Consider the following 21,258-nt stretch of genomic DNA (forward strand, 5'->3'; position numbering starts at 1 on the left):
AGCATCCGGCGCATCCATACCACAGCATATCACCCGCAAAGTAATGGGCTAGACGTGCGCTGGCACCGCACTTTCAAGGCGGCTCTTTGATGCCAAGACTCTCTATTTACGGAGGCCCTTCCCCTTGTGCTGCTCGGCATTTGTGCAATCTATAAGGAAGACTTCAAAGGCACAATAGCCGAGTTCGTATATGGCCAGAATATTGTTCTCCCTGGCGAATTTGTGAGCCCTTCCACTTCTCTCCCTCAGTCTGACTTACCTTGCTTCATGGACCGTGTCAGACGCCACTTCATCAACCTCCATATCCCTCTGCTCACTAGCCATTCCCGCCCAAAGGTTCACGTCCCGAAATCTCTGGACAATTGTGAATACGTCATGCTCCGAGATGACACTGTCCGTGCTCCCCTCCAACCTCCATATACCGGCCTGTACCGGGTTCTCCGGCGCTCAGCCAACACCTATGACATCCTGATGAAAGATTCAGCTGTTACAGTCTCTCTCAACAGACTTAAGCCTGCTCATGTCGAGCCTTCTTCTACCCCCCTTCAGGCCATGACCATGCCACTCACCGTCATGGCTCACGACGCTCTGACCACTCCCTCCACGTCGGACTCACACACTCGGTCGAGTGACTTCCAGCTCCAATCGTCGAGCTCTCCACCGACCTCACCCTCTACTCCGGTCCTACGCACCCCGTCGAGGGACCACATGCTCCCCACATCGAGCTTACCTACGATCACGCCCTCGCTGCCAGGACTTCACCGGTCCCTTTGACCTCTGCACCGTTGCGTGCCTTGCCCTGTCGAGGTTTCTCATAACCCCCCCCCCCCCCCAAATCTTGAAAATGCCCTCGCTCGAGGTGTTTGTGCCTGTCCCCCTGGATATAATCCACGACATCTCAATAGTACTTAGTACTACGCGATGATACACTGTTCGTCATATGTTTCCCTTCATCCAGTGCTCATGACACAACCTCCGCCATTCCCTGCCACCTGGTGAAATGTGTTCCCCTCTTGCCCGACGTCGACCTGGACATGCTTAGTGTGTTCGCCTTGCCCACCGGAGACGTCGTCGTCGCTCCGTTCCACCCACAAACTGCTGGCCTACTTGTTGCCGCACGACCAGCACGCCCAGTACGACGCCTGGGTCGCTTCAATGACTTCCAGGTTCGGCATGGTCTGGCTCCCGTGGACCACCCCTGCCGACGCCATATTCACTTGCCTCCCCCCCCTCCAGCCTCTCAAGAGTACTCCGTACTGTGGGGGGAGGGGGGAGGGGCTATGTGACGCCGATGAGGTCGACACCAGCATCGATCTGAGTATTGTTTGAACTAAGCTAAGATTATCTTTGTGCAGTTCCACCATGTCAGTTCTTTGTAAACCTTGCTTGTGTAAAAGAGGTGAATAAATGAACTACTGTTAAAATGGTGTTGTTTGGTGTAACCAACCCAAACTTCCACCTCACATGATTCCAGAAGCCATCTTATGAAACGATGAATGTGCTGTTCACGTTTTGCGACTACACTTCCTTAAAACATTTTCTCACTAAACCGTCATTTCAAGACGCCTTTACTATGTATATTACCACCTCAAGATTAATTATTCTTGATAGCTCATTCCCTATGAACTCTATGGTATCATGTCTTAGGTGACCAGACGTCCCGTTTTTAATGGTAGTATCCTGTTTTTTGTTATCTGTCCTGTTGTCCCGACAAATTTGTAATGGGATGCCAAGGGTCTTGCCCTTCCATAGATCCTTGCTTGTCAATAACTTTAACCTTTTCAATTAGTTCTCTCTAGGTTTTTATTTGTTTTATAAGTCAGTTTTGTTTCATATGTTTTTCATATTTTCTTACTGAGATTCTGGCGCATCTCGAATGTTCAAGGTAACACAGTCGATAGCTGTCACATTTAATGTACTAAGTTTTCATGGCCCTCCAGCCTTAAATAAAGAGAGCGGGGAATGAAAGTAGATGCGTAGTCGTACGCATGTACGAAGAGAATACGTTCCACACTATTTGGCTCAGTTCTGGTAACCATGGTGCAAGATTAGTACGATTTTCTTTTTTTCTCTGTAGAAATTGTGAAAGCTTGTTATAGGGACATTAATGTTAAAATGTCATGCTTATCTGTAGTAATGAATATGAATTAGATACACACTGTTGGCTCTCACAGATGGGTAGTAGCTGCAGGCAGCTTGTTCTTTCGATTTTTATGAAAAACCAATAAAAAGTAGAGAACTATTTTTAACAATGGGGGCATGGTGAGCTTGTGCCAGTGCATTCTATTGTTTGTTATTCGCTTTGTTTGAGTCATATAAGCGTGTTAATATGGGGAAAAGAAAATGTACTGTGTCCGACGCTCTTGAAGTAAAGTTTTCTCTCTTGAAGTAAAACTCATCATCTATGACTGAAGAATGTATTTTATGTCATTGGTTTTTTTTTTCTATTGAACATGGAGGACACACCGACACAACACATTAAGAAGAAGAAGCGCATATCGGCAGCTTCTGCGAGAAAACTGTAGTATAACTTCCTTCATAAGTGCAAATAGACTACAAACTGAGCTGAAATAGGGTTGTTTGTGTCTCACACTGCAAAAAACAACCATTCATTCTGTTCAATGGCCTGCCTATCTCGTATCATCAGAGAACTTTTTGCGAAGAAAGGCAAAGTGCGAATCGATTTTAGTGAACATTTTATAGCCACATGCACTGCATGAAGTGCAGTCAAAACTTAAAGAAGATAAGTATAGGGTGTTTCAAAAAGGAAGATACAACTTTAAAAATTCATATAAATTTACTGGAAGAAGAAATAGAGCTGGATTTAGTTTTATTTTGTAGCGAAACACATCAAGTTTTTTTACCTTAAACTAAAGATGTCTAAAAATTTTAAGACAGTACGTTCAGGTAAGTGAAGGTGAATTATTTGATGAGTTAGGACATGCGAACATAACTGTAGACATTTCATGTATAAATATGGAGATGCTTGTGAGTGTTGCTCTTGTTGCACAAAACACAAATGCTGTTGTGGAAAGAGTCTTTTCAATTGTTAACTCACTCTGGAGTGACGAAAAAATTCATTTTACTGCCAGAACTATTGAATAAATTGTAATTGGTGTGAAACATTTTCAGCACAGTAGATTTTAAGAATTTTACAACCTGTTATTAAGCAATCCAAAACTCTTGGAAGATATAAAGTCTTCTGACATGTACAAAGTTAATAGTGATATTCTTGATTCAGAACCTGCAAGTTCATGTTCATTAGGTATTTGATGTCAACAATGATGTTTTTTTTATATATATTTTAAATTCAGGCAGAATTCTTGGAACAACTTTATGTATTAGAATATGAGTCAGTGTCATGACATATGTTTTTAATTGTGGTACATTTTTAAAATAAGTGTCTTATGCAAACTGAAGGAGGTGGGGGGAGAAAGGAAAGGAAGGGGAGGGATTATTGATATCAGTGTGTCAGGACTTTGTGAGTCATCAGTGGCAATGAGTGAAAATGTATGCCAGACCAGTTGTGTTAACCACTGAGCCACCCGGACATGGTGTTTGTAGCAAGTGAATGGACTATCTTGGAATGTCTGTCAGTTATCCTACATTCACACATATCTGCAGTCCCTCTCTGTGCGCTCCATATGGCTGCTTAGAGATTCCCACAGGATGTCAGACATAATTGTGCATCTTCACTGAATGTGGTGGATCCATTGCCCATCGAGGCGAATCAGTTACATGAATGTGTGGTATCTGTTTTTCCAGACATGTCTGGAAAAAACAGATACCACGGACATGTCCGAAAGAACATATACTACGCATTCATATAAAAAATAAATGTATATTTAGATGTATAAATGTTAGTTTTCAGTTGTCTCATTAAAGGAATGCTGACACACGTGAAGTATTTTTTCTTTGTAATTAGTATCCCACTTTTTTCTTTCTATTTACCCTTTTTTTAATTTTTTTTACATATAAAATCTTGTCACCTTGTCATATCATTCACTAAAATCTGTAGTGAAGTAACTATCAAAGCTGCCTTACGATTGACAACTACACCGAAGCTGCACAAGTAATTATGAGCATCATTAAATACTTGTCACTTCCATTGGCAGATGCAAGTTTTTAGTAAACTGAACACTCTGGACAAATTCTCAGCCACTCTGATCTGCCTGTCAACTGACTAAATCAATTTCATGCCAAATTAACAGCTGTTTCACAGTCTCTTTACATTATTCATTCCAAAACAATAATAACTTTCTTGAAACAGTGCATGGAAAACATAATTGACTTGCATTTAGGATACACTGAAAAATCGTCCATAGTGGAGCACAGCATCAAAGAAGCGTTTTGAAAACTCCGAAGTGCAGTGTCACATCAGTCTTCTTGGAATTGATCATCAAGGAAGCAACAGAAACGAAAGTGCATGAAGATCTGGTTAACCTGGAAAGCAGTTTACAACTCAATGCCACCTGATACGAACTGACTGCAAAAATCCAATCGGACCGTGCCATGGTGAGAGCTCTAGCAACTTACAGGGCCGAATGATGTCCACAAGACTCGAAGCAGTGCCACCTGCAGCAAACACCCCTCCCCTCACCCGCCACCACAGCACCATCACCTGGGGACTACATTTCAGATTGCACGTTATTGGTCTTGACAGCACACCAGCGAATACCATCCAGACAACAGGAACATATAAACTGATGAGTCAAAAACATTACGACCACTTACACAGTCACACAGTAGCATGTTGGCCCACTTTTGGAAACCGATACAGCAAAAATTTGCATTACCTGAATTTGACTAGTCCTTAGTAGTTTTCATGAGGTTTGTGGCACCAGACATGTAAGTAAAGGTTACACAATTCCCTTAAATTATGGCTCATTGATTTTTGGGGATAGAGTTGGTGCCCCAAAGCACTCCAGATGTGCTCCATTGGGTTCAAATCAGGCGATTTCATGACCAGGACATTGATGTGAGTTCACTGTCATGCCACTCAAACCACTTTAGCGCTATTCTGGCTCTGTGATATGGGCTTTAAACTTTGAAAAAGCATAGTTAATTCAGCAAAAATATCTCCCCACCCACTAACATAGTATACCAACAGGAAGTAACATAGGGGGTAGAAGGTGTATATTCTCAGTTTTGCATATTGATGAAAACTTAAACTGGAAATACCATCTAGCAGATCTGCTAAAATGTTTAGACCACTTAATTTTGTCATAAGAATGATTGCCAACTTTGGGAATACAGAAGTCGGCTAACATGTTTTGCATTTTTTCATTCATTGATGTCTTACAACATAATATTCTGGGGTAACACACTGCTTAGGAAAATGCTTTCATTGCAGAAAAGAAAGTAATTACAATTAAAGTATGTGTGGAATTCACATGTATATGATATCAGATCAATTCTGTATTTCTGGATTTCCCGAAAGCTTTTGACACCGTAGGCCTACACACAAGCGGCTTGTAGTGAAATTGCGTGCTTATGGAATATCATCTCAGTTATGTTACTTGATTTGTGGTTTCCTTTCAGAGATGTCACAGTTTGTAGTAATTGACGGAAAGTCATCCAGTAAAACAGAAATGACTTCTGGTGTTCCCCAAGGTAGTGTTATATAGGCCCTTTGCTGTTCCTTAACTATATAATCGATTTGGGAGACAATCTGAGCAGCCATCTTAGATTGTTTGCAGATGATGCTGTCATTTATTGACTAATAAAGTCATCAGAAGATCAAAACAAATTGCAAAACGATTTAGAAAAGATATCTGATTGGTGCGAAAACTGGTAGTTGAAACTAAATAACGAAAAGTGTGAGGTCATCCACATGAGTGCTAAAAGGAATTCATTAAACTTCGGTTACACGATAAATCAGTGAAACCTAAAGGCCGTAAATTCAACTAAATACTCAGGAATTACAAGTACAAACAACTTAAATTGGAACACATAGAAAATGTTGTGGAGAAGGCTAACCAAAGACTGCGTTTTGCTGGCAGGACACTTAGAAAATGTAACAGACCTACTAAGGAGACTGCCTACACTATGCTTGTCCGTCCTCTTTTAGAATACTGCTGCACGGTGTGGGATCCTTACCAGATAGGACTGATGGAGTAAATCGAAAAAGTTCAAAGAAAGGCAGCACGTTTTGTAATATTGAGAAATATGGGAGAGAGTGTCACTGAAATAATAGAGAATTTGGGCTGGACATCATTAAAATAAAGGTGTTTTTCGTTGCAACGGAATCTTCTCACGAAATTCCAATCATCAACTTTCTCCCCTGAACGTGAAAATATTTTGTTGACACTGACCCAAAGAGGGAGAAATGATCACCACAATAAAATAAGGGAAATTAGAGCTTGTACGGAAAGGTATAGGTGTTTGTTCTTTCTGCGCACTATACGAGATTGTAATGATAGAGAATTGTGAAGATGGTTTGATGAACCCTCTGCTAGGCACTTAAGTGTGATTGGTAGAGTAACCATGTAGATGTAGATGCAGATATGTTGCATGCATCTCTTTAAGCAGCAGGGAATATCAACTACAGCAACACCATATATGTATCCATTTACAAAATTTACTATAAACAATTCTTCTAAGTTTGAGAGTAACGGAGGTGGTCACACGTACAGCACTAGAAGGAAAAATCATCTGAAAACGAAATTTTCACTTCACAAATGAATCTCACACACACACACACACACACACACACACACACACACACACACACACACGACTGCAGTCTCAGGCAGCTGAAGCCACAGTTAGTCACAGTAAATAACTTAGCTCTATGTATGGTACAGAAACACTCAAAGAAAATAATGAGGCTTATTAATAACAAAACAACCGAAGATCATAAAGAAAGCTTAAAAAATTTGGTTGTGGAAGTTTACAATGAGCCTAATGCTAGCTCTAAATTCAACATATTTTGTAGTAAGTTTGTATCCATGTTTGAAAGTAGTTTTCCTAAAAATATAATCCATATGTTACCAGAAAGTCACTAAAGAAACCTTAACCACTACAGGTATCAGAGTCTCTTCACATCTACAAAATATCTAGAACAATCACTACTGAAATACTTTCATGTAAACTGTACTGCTGCTTATTAAGAACAGCTGTAAAAAATGCACGAGTGTGCGCATCTTAACTGCAACTGACTAACCAAACAATAAAATCAACTTAATATGGAATATTGTAAAAGGACAGGGAAGGACCACAGAATATAACATTATTTCTGTTAAAGAGAAAGAGTGCACTAGATTAGATTAGATTAGATTAATACTTGTTCCATAGATCATGAATACGATACTTCGTAATGATGTGGAACATGTCAGGTTAATAAAAGATGTCTGTACAAGATATTACATTACACAAAATATTGCATGACACTAATGTTTAAGTTGGCTTTTTTTCCCTCAATTTATATCTAAAAATTCAGCCAATGAGTAGAAGGAGTTGTCATCTAGAAATTCTTTTAATTTATTTTTAAATGTTGGTTGGCTATCTGTCAGGCTTTTGATGCTGTTTGGTAGGTGACCAAAGACTTTTGTGGCAGCATAATTTACCCCTTTCTATGCCAAAGTCAGATTTAACCCGACATAGTGAATATCATCCATTCTCCTGGTGTTATAGCTATGCACACTGCTATTACTTTTGAACTGGGTTGGATTATTAACAACAAATTTCATAAGTGAATATATATACTGTGAGGTTACAGTGAGGATCCCTAGATCCTTAAATAGATGTCTGCAGGATGACCGTGGTTGGGCTCCAGCAATTATTCTGATTACACGTTTTTGAGCAATGAATACTTTTCTACTCAACGATGAATTACCCCAGAATATGATGCCATACGAAAGCAGTGAATGAAAGTAGGCATAGTAAGCTAATTTACTGAAATTCTTATCACCAAAATTTGCAATAACCCTAATAGCATACGTAGCTGAACTCAGACGTTTCAGCAGACCATCAATGTGTTGCTTCCAGTTTAACCTCTCATCAATGGAAACACCTAAAAATTTTGAAAATTCTGCCTTAGCTACAGACTTCTGTTCAAACTCTATATTTATTACTTGAGTTGTGCCATTTACTGTACGGAACTGTATATACTGTGTTTTATCAAAATTTAAAGAGAGTCCGTTTGCTGAGAACCACTTAATAATTTTGTGAAAAACATCATTTACAATTACATCACTTAGTTCTTGGTTTTTGGATGTTATTACTATACTTGTATCATCAGCAAAAAGAACTAACTTTGCATCTTCATCAATGTGGAATGGTAAGTCATTAATGTATATCAAGAACAGTAAAGGACCTAAGACCAAACCCTGTGGGACCCCATACTTGATAGCCCCCAGTTTGAGGAATCAGCTGTTAGTTTAACATTACATGAACCACTTGTTTCAACTTTCTGCGTTCTTCCAGTTAAGTATGAATTAAACCATTTTTGCGCTGCCCCCCTCAAACCATAATGATTTAGCTTATCTAAAAGAATTCCATGATTTACACAATAAATCACTGTAAAAGACAGTTCATGCATTGTAGATATTTTTAACAATTACCTTTTAAAAATAGGTGAGCAAAATAAATAGTTCAAATGAGAAAACAGAACAATATGCCAAAGAAGCATTCCAGACAACATTTAGTGAAATCAAAAATAATCTCACATCTCTGTCTAAAAGAAGGAAGATTGCCATCGCTTTAAAAAATAAAAGTTCATGTAGGGTGGATAATAGGTCCAATAAGACACTAAAAGTTGTGGCCCTATGATATGTAATGTTGCTCTTCACTTATGCAATACATCATTGATTCAGGGTGTCTTCCCTGATATGTTAAAGTATGTCATTGTTAGGCCTCTTATCAAAAGGCTGGCTCCACAGATGTCAACAACTACAATTCAATGTCAATATTTGCAAACTTTTTTTAAAATTTTAGAGAAGGTAATGTACTCCAGCGTTGTCACTCAGCTATGTAGTAATGAGATACTTAGCCAATCACAGTTTGGATTTTGAAAGTGCCACTCTACAGAGACTGATTTTCATACATTTAGGGAGCACATAATAAAATCCTTAAATGACAAATATCACCAGTTGGAATCTTCTATGGATTATAAAAGATACTCAGTTATGACCATCAGAATATTTTATTAGACAAGTTGTTACGTTGTTATGGCACACATAGTTCAGCACTTGTCTGATGTAGTACTTAGTTAAGAAACAAAATGTAGTAAGTTACCCTAGGTTGTTCAAGTAATACAAAGAGCAATGGCACATCACAATGGAACCCCAACAATCTTCATTCATTGGCACACGTAGACCTGCTGAAACATTTGGATTTAGCAAGTTTGCTATAGGAATAATTGCCAATAATGTTCTGAGTTAACTCCTGACATAGGCCAAAAGTATTCATAGTATCTCTTTCAGCCAATGTGAATATGAACCACAGTCTCACCGTACGTTTATTCACTTATGATATTCACTTTCAACACTGCAGCTGAGTTTAAGAGTGAAAGAGGTGTTTACAAATGCAATAAGAGAATGAAGATAGAAGTGTTTTCAAATGCAGACTAAAGAAGCTGCTCCTTAATAATGCCTCCTACAACAGACAAACTCTAGAATAGAAATAATTAGTGACACATGCAGGATAAAAGCTGTAAACAGCCAGTATGTAGCTCTATAAATATATTTCATTAAAAAATGTGTTCTACATTTAGCACTGTTTGCATCATTTAATTCCAAGGACAACAATTTCTCTAATTTGAGTCCTTCCTTATGAATTTTGCTGATGATGTGAGCTGAGTAAATTCCTCAATGAGTAGTGACATGCCAATAAGTTTCTTACTTGCCATCTTATGGAGAAATGTCAGGATCTACTGTGCTTCTGGTATCTATGCAGATGGCCCAAAGTATTAAGACTACTGCTGCCCATGAGACTGAATGCTGCCTCATGGTGGCGTGGGTACATGTCATGGTAAACAACATATATTAGCAGAACAGAGACAAATGGGAAACCGTTCTACCAATGATATGAGCCACAAACACAGAAATCAACTTGTAATACCAGCACTTTGTCATTTGTAATTTTCAAACAATGGAAAATCCAGGATGGAATGCAACAATATTATGAGAAGGAAAGTTGCTACTCACCGTACAGTGGAGACACAACAAAGAGACACTCACAATTATAGCTTTCAGTCATGAAGACCCCCCCCCCCCCCCCCCAACACACACACACGACTGCAGTCTCAGGCAACTGAAACCACATGCAATGTATAATTGTGAGAGTCTTTTTGTTGTGCCTATCTACGACTCAGCATCTCCACTGTATGGTGAGTAGCAACTTTCCTTCTCAAATATTTGTAATTTTCAGTCATTTATAGATAATGTTTGCACATATTTTGTGGATTTTTGTTACTATTTACGTTTATTTCTGATTTTTTTGCCAAATATGAACCATTTCTATACACGTCATCTAATCTGTGAAAATCCTGTATGGTTACTAGTCCATGTACAGAGTCAATAGCAGTGTAACAGTAGGGTAGGAAAAGCTGGAGGGAAGTCCATGTGTGTTGTGGAGGCAAAAGTGCACCAGTGTAGAAGGTGGAAGGCACATGGAGAGTGCACCAATTGAGACAAAATGTCAGTCAGTAGCCACAATAGTGAACACATCTTGTATTGTATACGAGGCTAAAATCTACACAACTACATGAAATTATTGCCTCAGATATTTCTTAGTTCCAATGGTAAAAATCTGAAATATTTAAAAAATGCTCCATGGTATTTGCTAATTACAAGTAGAACCACATGCGAGCCTTGCAAGTGCTGAGGCAGAAACCATGTAACATTTGACAATATCCACACAGCACTTTGCACCATCACCACCAGGCAATGTACTTTTTTCCTTAGCATTGTAAACCAATTGGGCCAGTATTTTCTCTGTGTTCTCTGACCTGGGGCAAATTATGGCCAAACACCTGGAAACAGGAATCTCAGAAAGTGCAAATGTGGTCAGCTGTTTGCATGCTACTGTTGCGAGCATCTGTGGAAAGTGGCTGAAGGACAGTGAACTCAAACATAAGATACAATACATTGGACATCCATGCCTCACTACAGAACATGACAGTGAAAGGCTTGCCCACTTCGTAAAGCATGATAGGTAGTGACCTGTGGCAGATGTGACGACAGTGCTGGTGCAGGCAGAGGTATTCGGAGCACACCATTAGGGCTCCACAACAGATAACCATTGTGTGTTCCCATGTTCACTCAACAACATTGTAAATTACAACTGCAGTGGCGATGGGATGATTGAGATTGCCCCATGGATCAATGGAAATATCACCTGGTCAGATGAATGGTGTTTCTTGTTGGAACAGGTTGGTAGTCACCTCTGGATATGCTGTCATCCAGGCCTATGGCTGCCTGAAACATGCATCACACCATGTTTGGTGGTGGCAGTATTACACTACGATGGACATTCATCTGATCTTCTGTGGGACGTGTGATATTAATTGAAGATACCATAACAGCTGTGGACTACATGAACACTGTTGCGAATCACCTGTATTCCTTCATCCTTGATGTCTTCTGCAATGGCAATGCCATCTTCTAGGAAAATAACAGTTTGTTAGTTCCCTCGTCCATAGATCAAATTCATGATAAACATTACAATATTATGAAAAGGAAAGTTCTACTCATCATATAGCGGAGATGCTGAGCTGCAGATAGGCACAACGAAAAGACTGTCACAAACAATGCTTTCGGCCAGTAAGGACATCGTCAAAAATAGGCTACACACGCGCGCGCGCGCGCACACACACACACACACACACACACACACACACACACACACACACACACACACACACACACGTGACTGCAGTCTCAGGCAACTGAAGCCACACACTAACTGTCCATCGTGGTCCAACAGTCAATTTGCCACAGAACAGGCATGCATTTCTTTAACTTCTGATTGCTGTATGAATGCATTATCTATAAAGTTGCTGTTTTTCATATTTTGACCAAGTTAAGTATAGAAATTTGTGAGATACTAAAGGGGCACATGGCCAACAGTAGCTGTAGATCACTTTTCCTGTCAGATACCTTCAATAAATTTACATTAAAAGTGCCACAAATTAATAATCCCAGCTTTCTTTCTGACAGACAGCACAATAAAACATTAAGATTTTTCATGAAAATTTCCCAGATACCCAGTGAAGATCTGTGTACTATAGCACCAAGTATTACCTTTCCCAGTATTAACAAAAACAGTTTTCTGTATCCAGATTATCACAAAATGTACTTATTCTACATTTTTGTGTTTATATTCCATTTTTTGTGAATGTGACAATGCCTATGTTATCCATATTGGATCTGCATGAATATGCAGCTAAGTTATAATCATTTACATTAAGATTTTCTATCCCTGTGGTTATATGGTATTCAGACAGACAAATATTGTCAATTTCTTTCCCACTAGTAAGATCTTCAGATTAATTAACATGCCATTTACTTTGTTCCCTCACTATCCCCCAAAAGATGAAGTGCAAATCTCTGTAATTTAATTTCCTTTAGTACTTCTTTCTGAGTATGATGTAAAGGTAGTGTCTTAGCTAACTTTGATAACCACAGGGATTTGCTTTGTATACTAGTGGACCTTATTTTTTCTGCTAATACAATTGACTACTGGTTTTACTGACACTAGATATAATCCTTCTGAGACACATCTGTAATTTGAAAATACTGACCCTTAAGTTGATTTTCCCCAAAAGAGGACTTCATAAAATGTCGATGATTAGGAATATGCAGAATAAGTAATTTTTAAGTTGTTACAGCAGTAATCACGTGTATTGCAATTGTACCTGAACTAAGGTGCTTCATATACTAGGCCATGGGTTTTCCAGTTAAGGTTCTGGTGTATACGGTGTCCTAAAAACTAAACACTTTTCACTTATTGCGTTTCATTGTTTGAAAATCTATTTTTATAGCTTGTGGAGTTCTGTGAATGGTATTTTCTGAGTGTTGTCAAAATGAAATGATAATCCATTTGCCTTGAACTGCCTGTTGATGTTTCTGATATATCACTAGTTACCTTTTTAGTATGGGAACTTGTGCTACATTTCAAATCTGTACATGAGTCATCTGAAAAAGGATAAAATTGGCATCTTCTGCAACTGCATTAGGGTAATAATTTATGGGTATTAGACACAACAGAGAACTCAGAACACAGCCTTATGGTACACCCTTTCTGATTGCTTCAAATTGTGTCATTTTGTGACTTGGAACTGACAAACTTTGTTTTTGCCATTCAGGCAAGGAAAAATCCACAAATCTGCTGTGTCCACTGCTTGATAATATTTTAACATTTGCAGGTGGATATCATGATTCATACAATTAAAGCTGTGGCAAAAAATGTTCCCAATTTATGATTTATTTATTCCAGTATATAATCTGTCCAAGTAAATATAACTTGTTCAGCTGTCAGTCCTTTTTGAAATCCAAATGTTTCATGCTAAGTATGTTTTCCTATGTCAGTTATATATAACATCTATTGTACATCGTAATCTCGAAAATGGTTGAAAATACTGCCACTAATGATATGGGTTAGCAATTCTTCACAAACATTTTGACTCCTTTTTTGTGAAATGACATGACAGTGGCATTTGTAAACTATGGAAGGTATCACTGTTACCCTACATACATAACTCAAATATTACTAAATTTGGCTCAGCAATATTTCATTATTTTACTACAGATGTCGTTATAGAAAATTTATTTTTAATAGATCTGATTACACTGTAAACTTATTTCAGAGATGAATTTGAATGTAATCATTTACTTGTTGTGCTAGGTTTTGTTTAGGAACTGTTGGCTATTTACTAAGGAAGTGTTCAAACCTAAATTTTCTGTTGCTGACAGAAAAAAATTATTGAGAGTTTCTGCAGTTTTTTGGCTATCTTTCAGCAGTTCATTGTTTATGAGAGTTGCCCAGAAAGTAATGCACTGCATTTTTTTTCTCCAACAATTCTTTATTGAACATAATGAGAAATACACACACAAAAGAATGGAGTTTCATATACACACTCTATTTTTCCACGTAATCTTCATCCCATTCTGTGGCCTTCCTCCAGTACGAAACAAGGGCATATATGGCCTGTCAGTACCAATCCATGCCCTGGTGGCAGAGCCAGTGCTTCACTGTGTGCATCATCTCCTCATCATCCTCAAAATGTCTTCCACAAATGACATCCTTTAATGGCCCAAACAAGTGGAAGTCTGAGGGGGCTAGGTCAGTGTGTAGGGTGGATGGGGTAACAGTGTCCAAACCTGTTTTGGGTGTGTTCAGCAGTCCTCAGACTTACGTGGGCTGAGCATTATTGTGTTGCAGCAAAACATCTCCTGGTTGGCTGTGGTGCCAAAGTCGCTGGAAGTGGGTCTTGAGTTTTGTTAATGTGTTGACATCTGCTTCTTAATTAATGGTACTGCCACTTGGTATCACATGAATAAGGATCACACCTTCACAGTCCCAGAACACAGTCATCATAACCTTACTGGAAGAAGCAGTTGCTTTGAATATTTTCTTCTGTGGATATTGGGAAAGGAACCAGTTTTGTTTCGGCTCAAAATGGTGAACCCAAGTTTCATTACCTGTCACAGCTTGGACAAGAAGCCTTCCCCATCAGCTTCAAAAAATTGCATCAGATCAAGACAAATGTTTTTATTGTGTGCTTTGTGATCCACCATTAGATGCTGCAGGGCCCATCTTGCAAACACTTCTGAATATCCAAGAGTGCAGATAATTGTATACACACTTCCTTTGCTGATTGATAGATGCAGTGCCAACTGCCAAGTCATAATGCATCTATCTTTGTGAATGACAACATCAGCTTGCTGCAACGTGTCAGGTGTGACAGCCGTGGATGATCTTCCCGTCCACTGCAAATAGTGGAGCTCTGCTGAACCGCCTTTTGATGATCTCACTCTCCGTGCCCAGCGACTAACTGTACTTCTGTCAACAGCAGGTGCTCCACAGACTTTGCACAAGAGTTTGTGAATATTCCCACAGTTTCTTTCTCTGCAGTGAGAAATTTAATGACGGAACGTTGCTTGTAATGTACATCACTTACAGATGGCGTTTTGAAACTGTCCTGGAGCTATGCTGTACTTTGAAAGTGATGGAAACTTGGCACGCTCACTCAGGAGGCTTCAGATAATACATTTGTAATGTTTCACACTCATAGCATTGTTTTTGGGTATAAAATGTGGTGTATTACTTTCTGGGCATCCCCCGTACATTTAACGTAATTTCTTCATTTTTCTTGATTCTTTTTTTTTGTCTAATTTTTACTATGTTCCAAACATATCATTGCAGAAGGAGCTTGTTTTTGTTGAAAGTACCTACATTTTCATCCTCTGTTGACTTTCTCTAAAATTACACAATGCAGTTTGTAAAGTGTTTCAGTCCTGAAAGCCAGATACAGTCTTCCCTAATTTTGCACGATACTCTGATTCCAATGTTAACCCAGGGTTTAGGGGCATTTGATCTGCTTCCACAAGCAATTTATTGGACAACAGTGTTCAAAGCATCCCATGACTGTTTTACAGAATACATTGTATTTTGCATTGATGCCAGGGTATTGTGCATATCTCTCCAGTCTTTATTTTGCAAATTCTTCTTTAATCCCAAAATTTATCTTTCATTTCTTACCATTGTACTACTACAGTTATTTTTATTTATATCTTGCACCCTGATATGAAACACCAGAAGTTGACTATCATGGTCTGAGAATGGGAATTACACTGTGAGTCAGGAATTACACTGTGAGTCTGCAGTCTAACTCTCCATTTTCATAGCATCCGAAGATGTCTTGCACAACTAGAAACAAGGTGAAAGGCTGCTTTGCTCATAAATTGTTGAAAGTGATTTGGAAGGGGAGTGGGGAGGGGGGGTACCATGAATTCAAAAAGCCTGTGAGATACCTAAGGTAGAGTAACTTAGCAGTTAGGTAATTTGTTATTTGCATTGTCCATGGATAATAAGTGTGACCGTCACTATGATATGGAATGAGTCAGTTTGATAACACAGCTCTACAAAATAAAATTTTTTTTTCGTTGCCAGGGAAGTTTGAACGAAAATGGGATATTGTTATGATACTCATTCCGAGTATATTTGTACTTTTTCCAAATTGGCTCTGGTTTTTGAGATATAGGTTATTTGTGGAAATGAGAGTTTCATGTGGATAATATCAACTGCAGGGTCCATATATGGTGTAATGTATTTGCTACCTGTTTTTTAATTAGTGATATTGTACTATCTTTATTAAACAATTGTGCTCAGGGAGTGCATCTGTGTGGTTGAGGATTACATCATGCAAACATCACACTGTCAGCATGTGTTCAGTCCTGTTGTGCGGTGCGTGTGTTGAAGATATTGAGGGTTGTGCAGATTTGAATTCGGCGGTACTCGACATTCATTTGTTGGCCGAGGTAATCCCCGCAACAGCGGATAGGTAGCGTTCAGTGTAAACAAGAAAAATGGCAATGGTCAAAAGTCACACACATGTGCAGTGCAGCTTCAAGGAGATAGAACCTTTTCATCGTGACGTAGCAAATAAGAGGTGAGTATTCATTTCACACAAAACAATTAATGATGTTTGTTGGATGTGATTGACATGCAAATACAAGAAAGTTCTGCATAATATGTAGTATTTGTGCAATTTTGCTTTAGGAAAACATTAGTTCTTCATGCCGTCTTTGCGTGAACCATCCAGATGAGTTCTGCTACATTTGTGATGAATACGTTCTTCAAAAGAACAGGAAGAATATCACTCCTTTTGTGAAGGAAGCGTATCTGGCATATTTCGGAATTAAACTTGTAGATCAAGACAAGGCGTGGGCACCCCATAAAGTTTGTAAATGCTGTGTGGAGTGCTTACGGCAGTGGACAAAACGAAAAAGGAAAAGCTTAAACTTCGGAGTGCCTATGGTATGGCGAGAGCAGAAGAACCATACAGATGATTGCTATTTTTGCATTGTTAATGTGAAAGGTTTTAATAGGTTCAAAAAACGAAAGTGGGAATATCCCGATTTGGAGTCAGCAAGAAGACCGGTGGTGCACAGCAATGATGTTCCTGTACCAACCTTCACAACATTACCCACGCTAACATCATCAGATGATGATGTGCACGGCGAGGAATGTACAAGTAGTGGTTCGGAATACGAAGGACGTGAGACACAACCCCAGCAGTTCGACCAGAAGCAGCTCAGTGACTTGATACGAGAACTCAATCTTTCAAAGCAAGCATCAGAACTCTTAGCATCCAGGCTTAAGGAAAAGAACTGTCTTCATCCAAGTGTTAAAATGACAGCTTACCGGACGAGAGAAGAAAACCTCCTTCCATACTTCAACCAAGAAGAGGTTATAGTGTATTGCAGCAATATACCTGGACTTTTACTTGAATTGGGGCCGCCGGAATATAGACCAGAGGACTGGCGTCTCTTCATAGACAGTTCCACTAGAAGTTTAAAATGTGTTCTCCTACACAATGGCAATCGTTGCGCATCTATTCCAATTGCCCACTCAACAAAACTTTGTGAAGCATATGCTAACATCAAGATGGTTCTGCAGAAAATTCAGTATATGCAGCACCAGTGGTTGATTTGTGTTGATTTGAAAATGGTGAACTTCTTGCTTGGACAACAAAGTGGATACACAAAGCACCCATGTTTTATCTGCATGTGGGATAGTAGGGCAAAGCACGAACATTGGAAGCAGAAAACATGGCCTCCAAGGGAACATATGGCTGTTGGTGAAGCAAACATCATTAATGAACCTCTGGTTAGTAGGGACAAGATTGTTCTTCCACCATTACATATTAAGTTAGGACTAATGAAGCAATTCACCAAAGCTTTAGACAGAAATGGTAATTGCTTCACATACATCTGCAATACGTTCCCTGGACTCAGTAGTGAAAAACTTAAGGCAGGAATATTTGATGGTCCTCAAATTCGCAGGCTCATCAACGATACCAATTTTACAAGTGTCATGACTGTCACTGAAGCATCGGCCTGGAACAGTTTTGTCGCTGTTGTAAAATGTTTTTTGGGCAATCATAAAGCTCCCAATTACGAGGAACTGGTCAAAAACATGCTCACTAACTTTCAAAACTTAGGAGCTAACATGAGCATAAAATTGCACTTCCTTCACAGCCTTTTGGATCGATTTCCTCGTAATCTAGGTGATTTCAGTGAGGAACAAGGAGAGCGGTTCCATCAAGATATGAAAGGAATAGAGGAAAGATATAAAGGAAGATGGGACAGGCATATGATGGCAGATTATTGCTGGAATCTGCAACGTGACTGTTCTGAAGAGACCTATAAAAGGAAAGCGTGCAGGAAGCGGTTCGTCATGGATGGAAAATTATGTACTTATAGAGAAACTTTTCAATTATGTTTTATACGTGGACAAATGCCTATCAGGTTTTCATAGAAGCTATTTATAAAGATTATTTTCTTTTTTCATTGTAGTTTGTAGCGCTCGAGTTCAGTATTAGCAATTTTTTCTAATTTTTTGAATAAATCATGCATTATCTCAAAAACTAGAGCCAAACTGCATAAATGGTTGCTATATTCGTCCTCAGCACCACTAACCCATCCTAAAGCCACTCAAATATCCTTGGCAAGAAAATGAGTGTTGACCAGTGTAATTATACTACATCATGGTGCTAAGTATGGCAGTATGCTGACCATTTACATGATTTTCTGTTCTTACACGCATATAGTACTTTGTGCTTCACTATATTTAGTCCCCCTCCGTGTCCTCACACACACACACACACACACACACACACACACACAAACACACAGAGGCAGAGAGAGAGAGAGAGAGAGAGAGAGAGAGAGAGAGAGAGAGAGAGAGAGAGAGAGAAACTGCTACGCAATCAGAAACTCTCCTGCGGAATAGACGCTACTACACAACGAACACTTCTTTCCTCAGTGATGTGTTACTCACCTGAATATGTTGCCATTCATTGTAAGTGAATGGTAATAGGCAACATAGTCAATTTTTTTACATTTTCATCTCCAAAATCTGATATTATCTGTGGCACAAAAGTAGTAGAACTTGATGTTGAAGAAGATCTGTAACATGTGTCTTCGAGTACAGCTTCTTATCAATATAAACATATAATAATTGAGAATATTTTGTGTCATTTATTGATTTATCCACACACATTATTCATAAAGTAGCCAGGCCTTGTGCAGAAGTGAATTGCATGTATTGTGTTTCGAATGAATACAGTGACAGTCCATTTGCAGAGAACCAGTTATTAATTTTCAAGAAAATATTATATATTTTTTTTTTGTGTCGAAGTTTCTCCATTAGGCTTGACTGCAACACTTGCGTTGTCAACAGAGAGAACTATTTCTGCTTCTTGTACATATGACAGAAGGTCATGTGTAACAGTAACAGGAAGGGACTCAGTGGTACATCTTTAATGTGAAAATGATGTCTTATTGTGTACATACCCTGAGTTTCTTAAAGCAACACACAGCATACTTGTAGTTAGACAGGATGAAAAACAGTTACCAACAAGATCACTGATGCCATAATATTTGAGCTTCTCTAGGAGAATACCATGAACTGCACAATCAAGGTCTTTTGACATGCTACAGAAAATATCATTAGACAATGCAAACAGAACATGCCAAACTGAAATACTCTTTTTATTTTTTGCAGGTCATTGATGAAGGTGAAACTGATCACAGCAACGCTGATGTGGTGAATGAACTTTGTACGCCTTCTGTGTCCTTTGTCACTTCTGTGGCGAAACCAGAGCCAAGAGTGAAGAAAATTAAATTGGATCCCATTGCTCGACAGAAAGACCCATTACACATAACCCACTCATTTTCGGAGAGATCTAGCAGCAAATCAGAGCAAGAAATCCCAACAATTGTTAAAGTGTGGTGTGAAAAACTATTAACTCTGGACCCTCAGCAGAGGATATTTGCTGAAAAAGCAATTAATGATGTGCTTTTTGAGGCTTCCCTTGGTACACTGCATAGACATTCAGTGACAATAAACAGCAGCCCTTTGTTGAGTAGTCCTTCAGCTTCATCACCAAGAAAAACATTCTGTGTTTCATGTTCCGCCTCATTGGCAGTAGGAACTAGAGAGTCTTCTCAAGAGGCCAAGGATACTGAAAAAGACAGTACATCTTAAATATCCAAAGATAATCTGTATTCAAAATTGTAATTAGTTTTCTATACTTTTCTGTATCATACTGAAGAAAAATAAAAAAGATGTACAGATTAATATTTAAATGTATACACTGACCTGCTGGTTTGTCTTTCAGTTACATAATAAGATATAACTCAAAATTTTCACATTAAAATATAGTGTGAGATGGATGCCTTACCTTATAGTAATCTTTCAGTACACACTTAAATGACAGAAGTTATGGGATAGTAATATGGATACATACAGATGGCAATAATATCTAAAATACAAGGTATAAAAGAGTAGTGCATTGGCAAAGCTGTTTGTACTCAAGTGATTCATGTGAAAAGGTTTCCAACATGGTTACGGCCACACCACGGGAATTATCAGACTTTGAACCTGGAGTGGTAGTTGGAGGTACATGCGTGGAACGTTCCATTTCAGAAAATGTTATGGAATTCAATATTTGAGATCCACAGTGTCAAGAGTGTGCTGAGAATACCACATTTCAGGCACTACCTCTCACCATGGGCAATGCAGTTCACTTAATGACCAGAAGCAGCAGCATTTTCTCAGAGTTGTCAGTGCTAACAGACAAGCAACACTGCAAGAAATAACTGTAGAAATCAATGTGGGTGGGATGTACGGCAAATGTACAGTGCAGTGAAATTTGGCATTAAAGGGCTGTGGCAGCAGACAACCGCCGTGAGTGCCTTTGCTAAATGCACGACATCACCTCTAGTGTCTCTCCTGGGCTTGTGACCATATCGGTTGGACCCTAGATAACTGCAAAACTGTGATCTGGTCAGATGAGTCATGATTTCAGTTGGTAAGAGCTGATGGTAGAGTTTCAATGTGGTGCCGACCCCCTGAAGCCATGGACCCAGTTTTCGACAAGGCACTGTGCAAGCTGGTGGTGGCTCCATAATGATGAGGACTGTGTTAATATGGGTCACTGACTGGAAATGGTTATGTTCACCTACATAGATACCAATGGCAGACATTTGTGGACTTCATGTTTCAAAACAATGTGGAATTTTTATG

At 39.0% G+C, this 21,258-nt stretch overlaps 1 protein-coding gene across 2 annotated transcripts in view; it reads left to right on the forward strand.

Moving 5' to 3' along the window:
- The window catches only part of LOC124802424, a 161,113-nt gene extending 140,871 nt beyond the window's left edge, over nucleotides 1–20,242 (forward strand). For both annotated transcript variants that reach the window (XM_047263194.1, XM_047263193.1), the window contains exon 2: nucleotides 19,735–20,242. In XM_047263194.1, the coding sequence (XP_047119150.1) occupies nucleotides 19,735–20,217 (483 nt within the window). In that variant the 3' untranslated portion in view covers nucleotides 20,218–20,242. The remainder of the gene's footprint in view (nucleotides 1–19,734) is intronic.
- Nucleotides 20,243–21,258: the final 1,016 nt, after the last annotated feature.

This window comes from Schistocerca piceifrons, chromosome 6, assembly GCF_021461385.2.
Source record: "Schistocerca piceifrons isolate TAMUIC-IGC-003096 chromosome 6, iqSchPice1.1, whole genome shotgun sequence".
In the NCBI taxonomy this organism is placed as follows: domain Eukaryota; kingdom Metazoa; phylum Arthropoda; class Insecta; order Orthoptera; family Acrididae; genus Schistocerca; species Schistocerca piceifrons.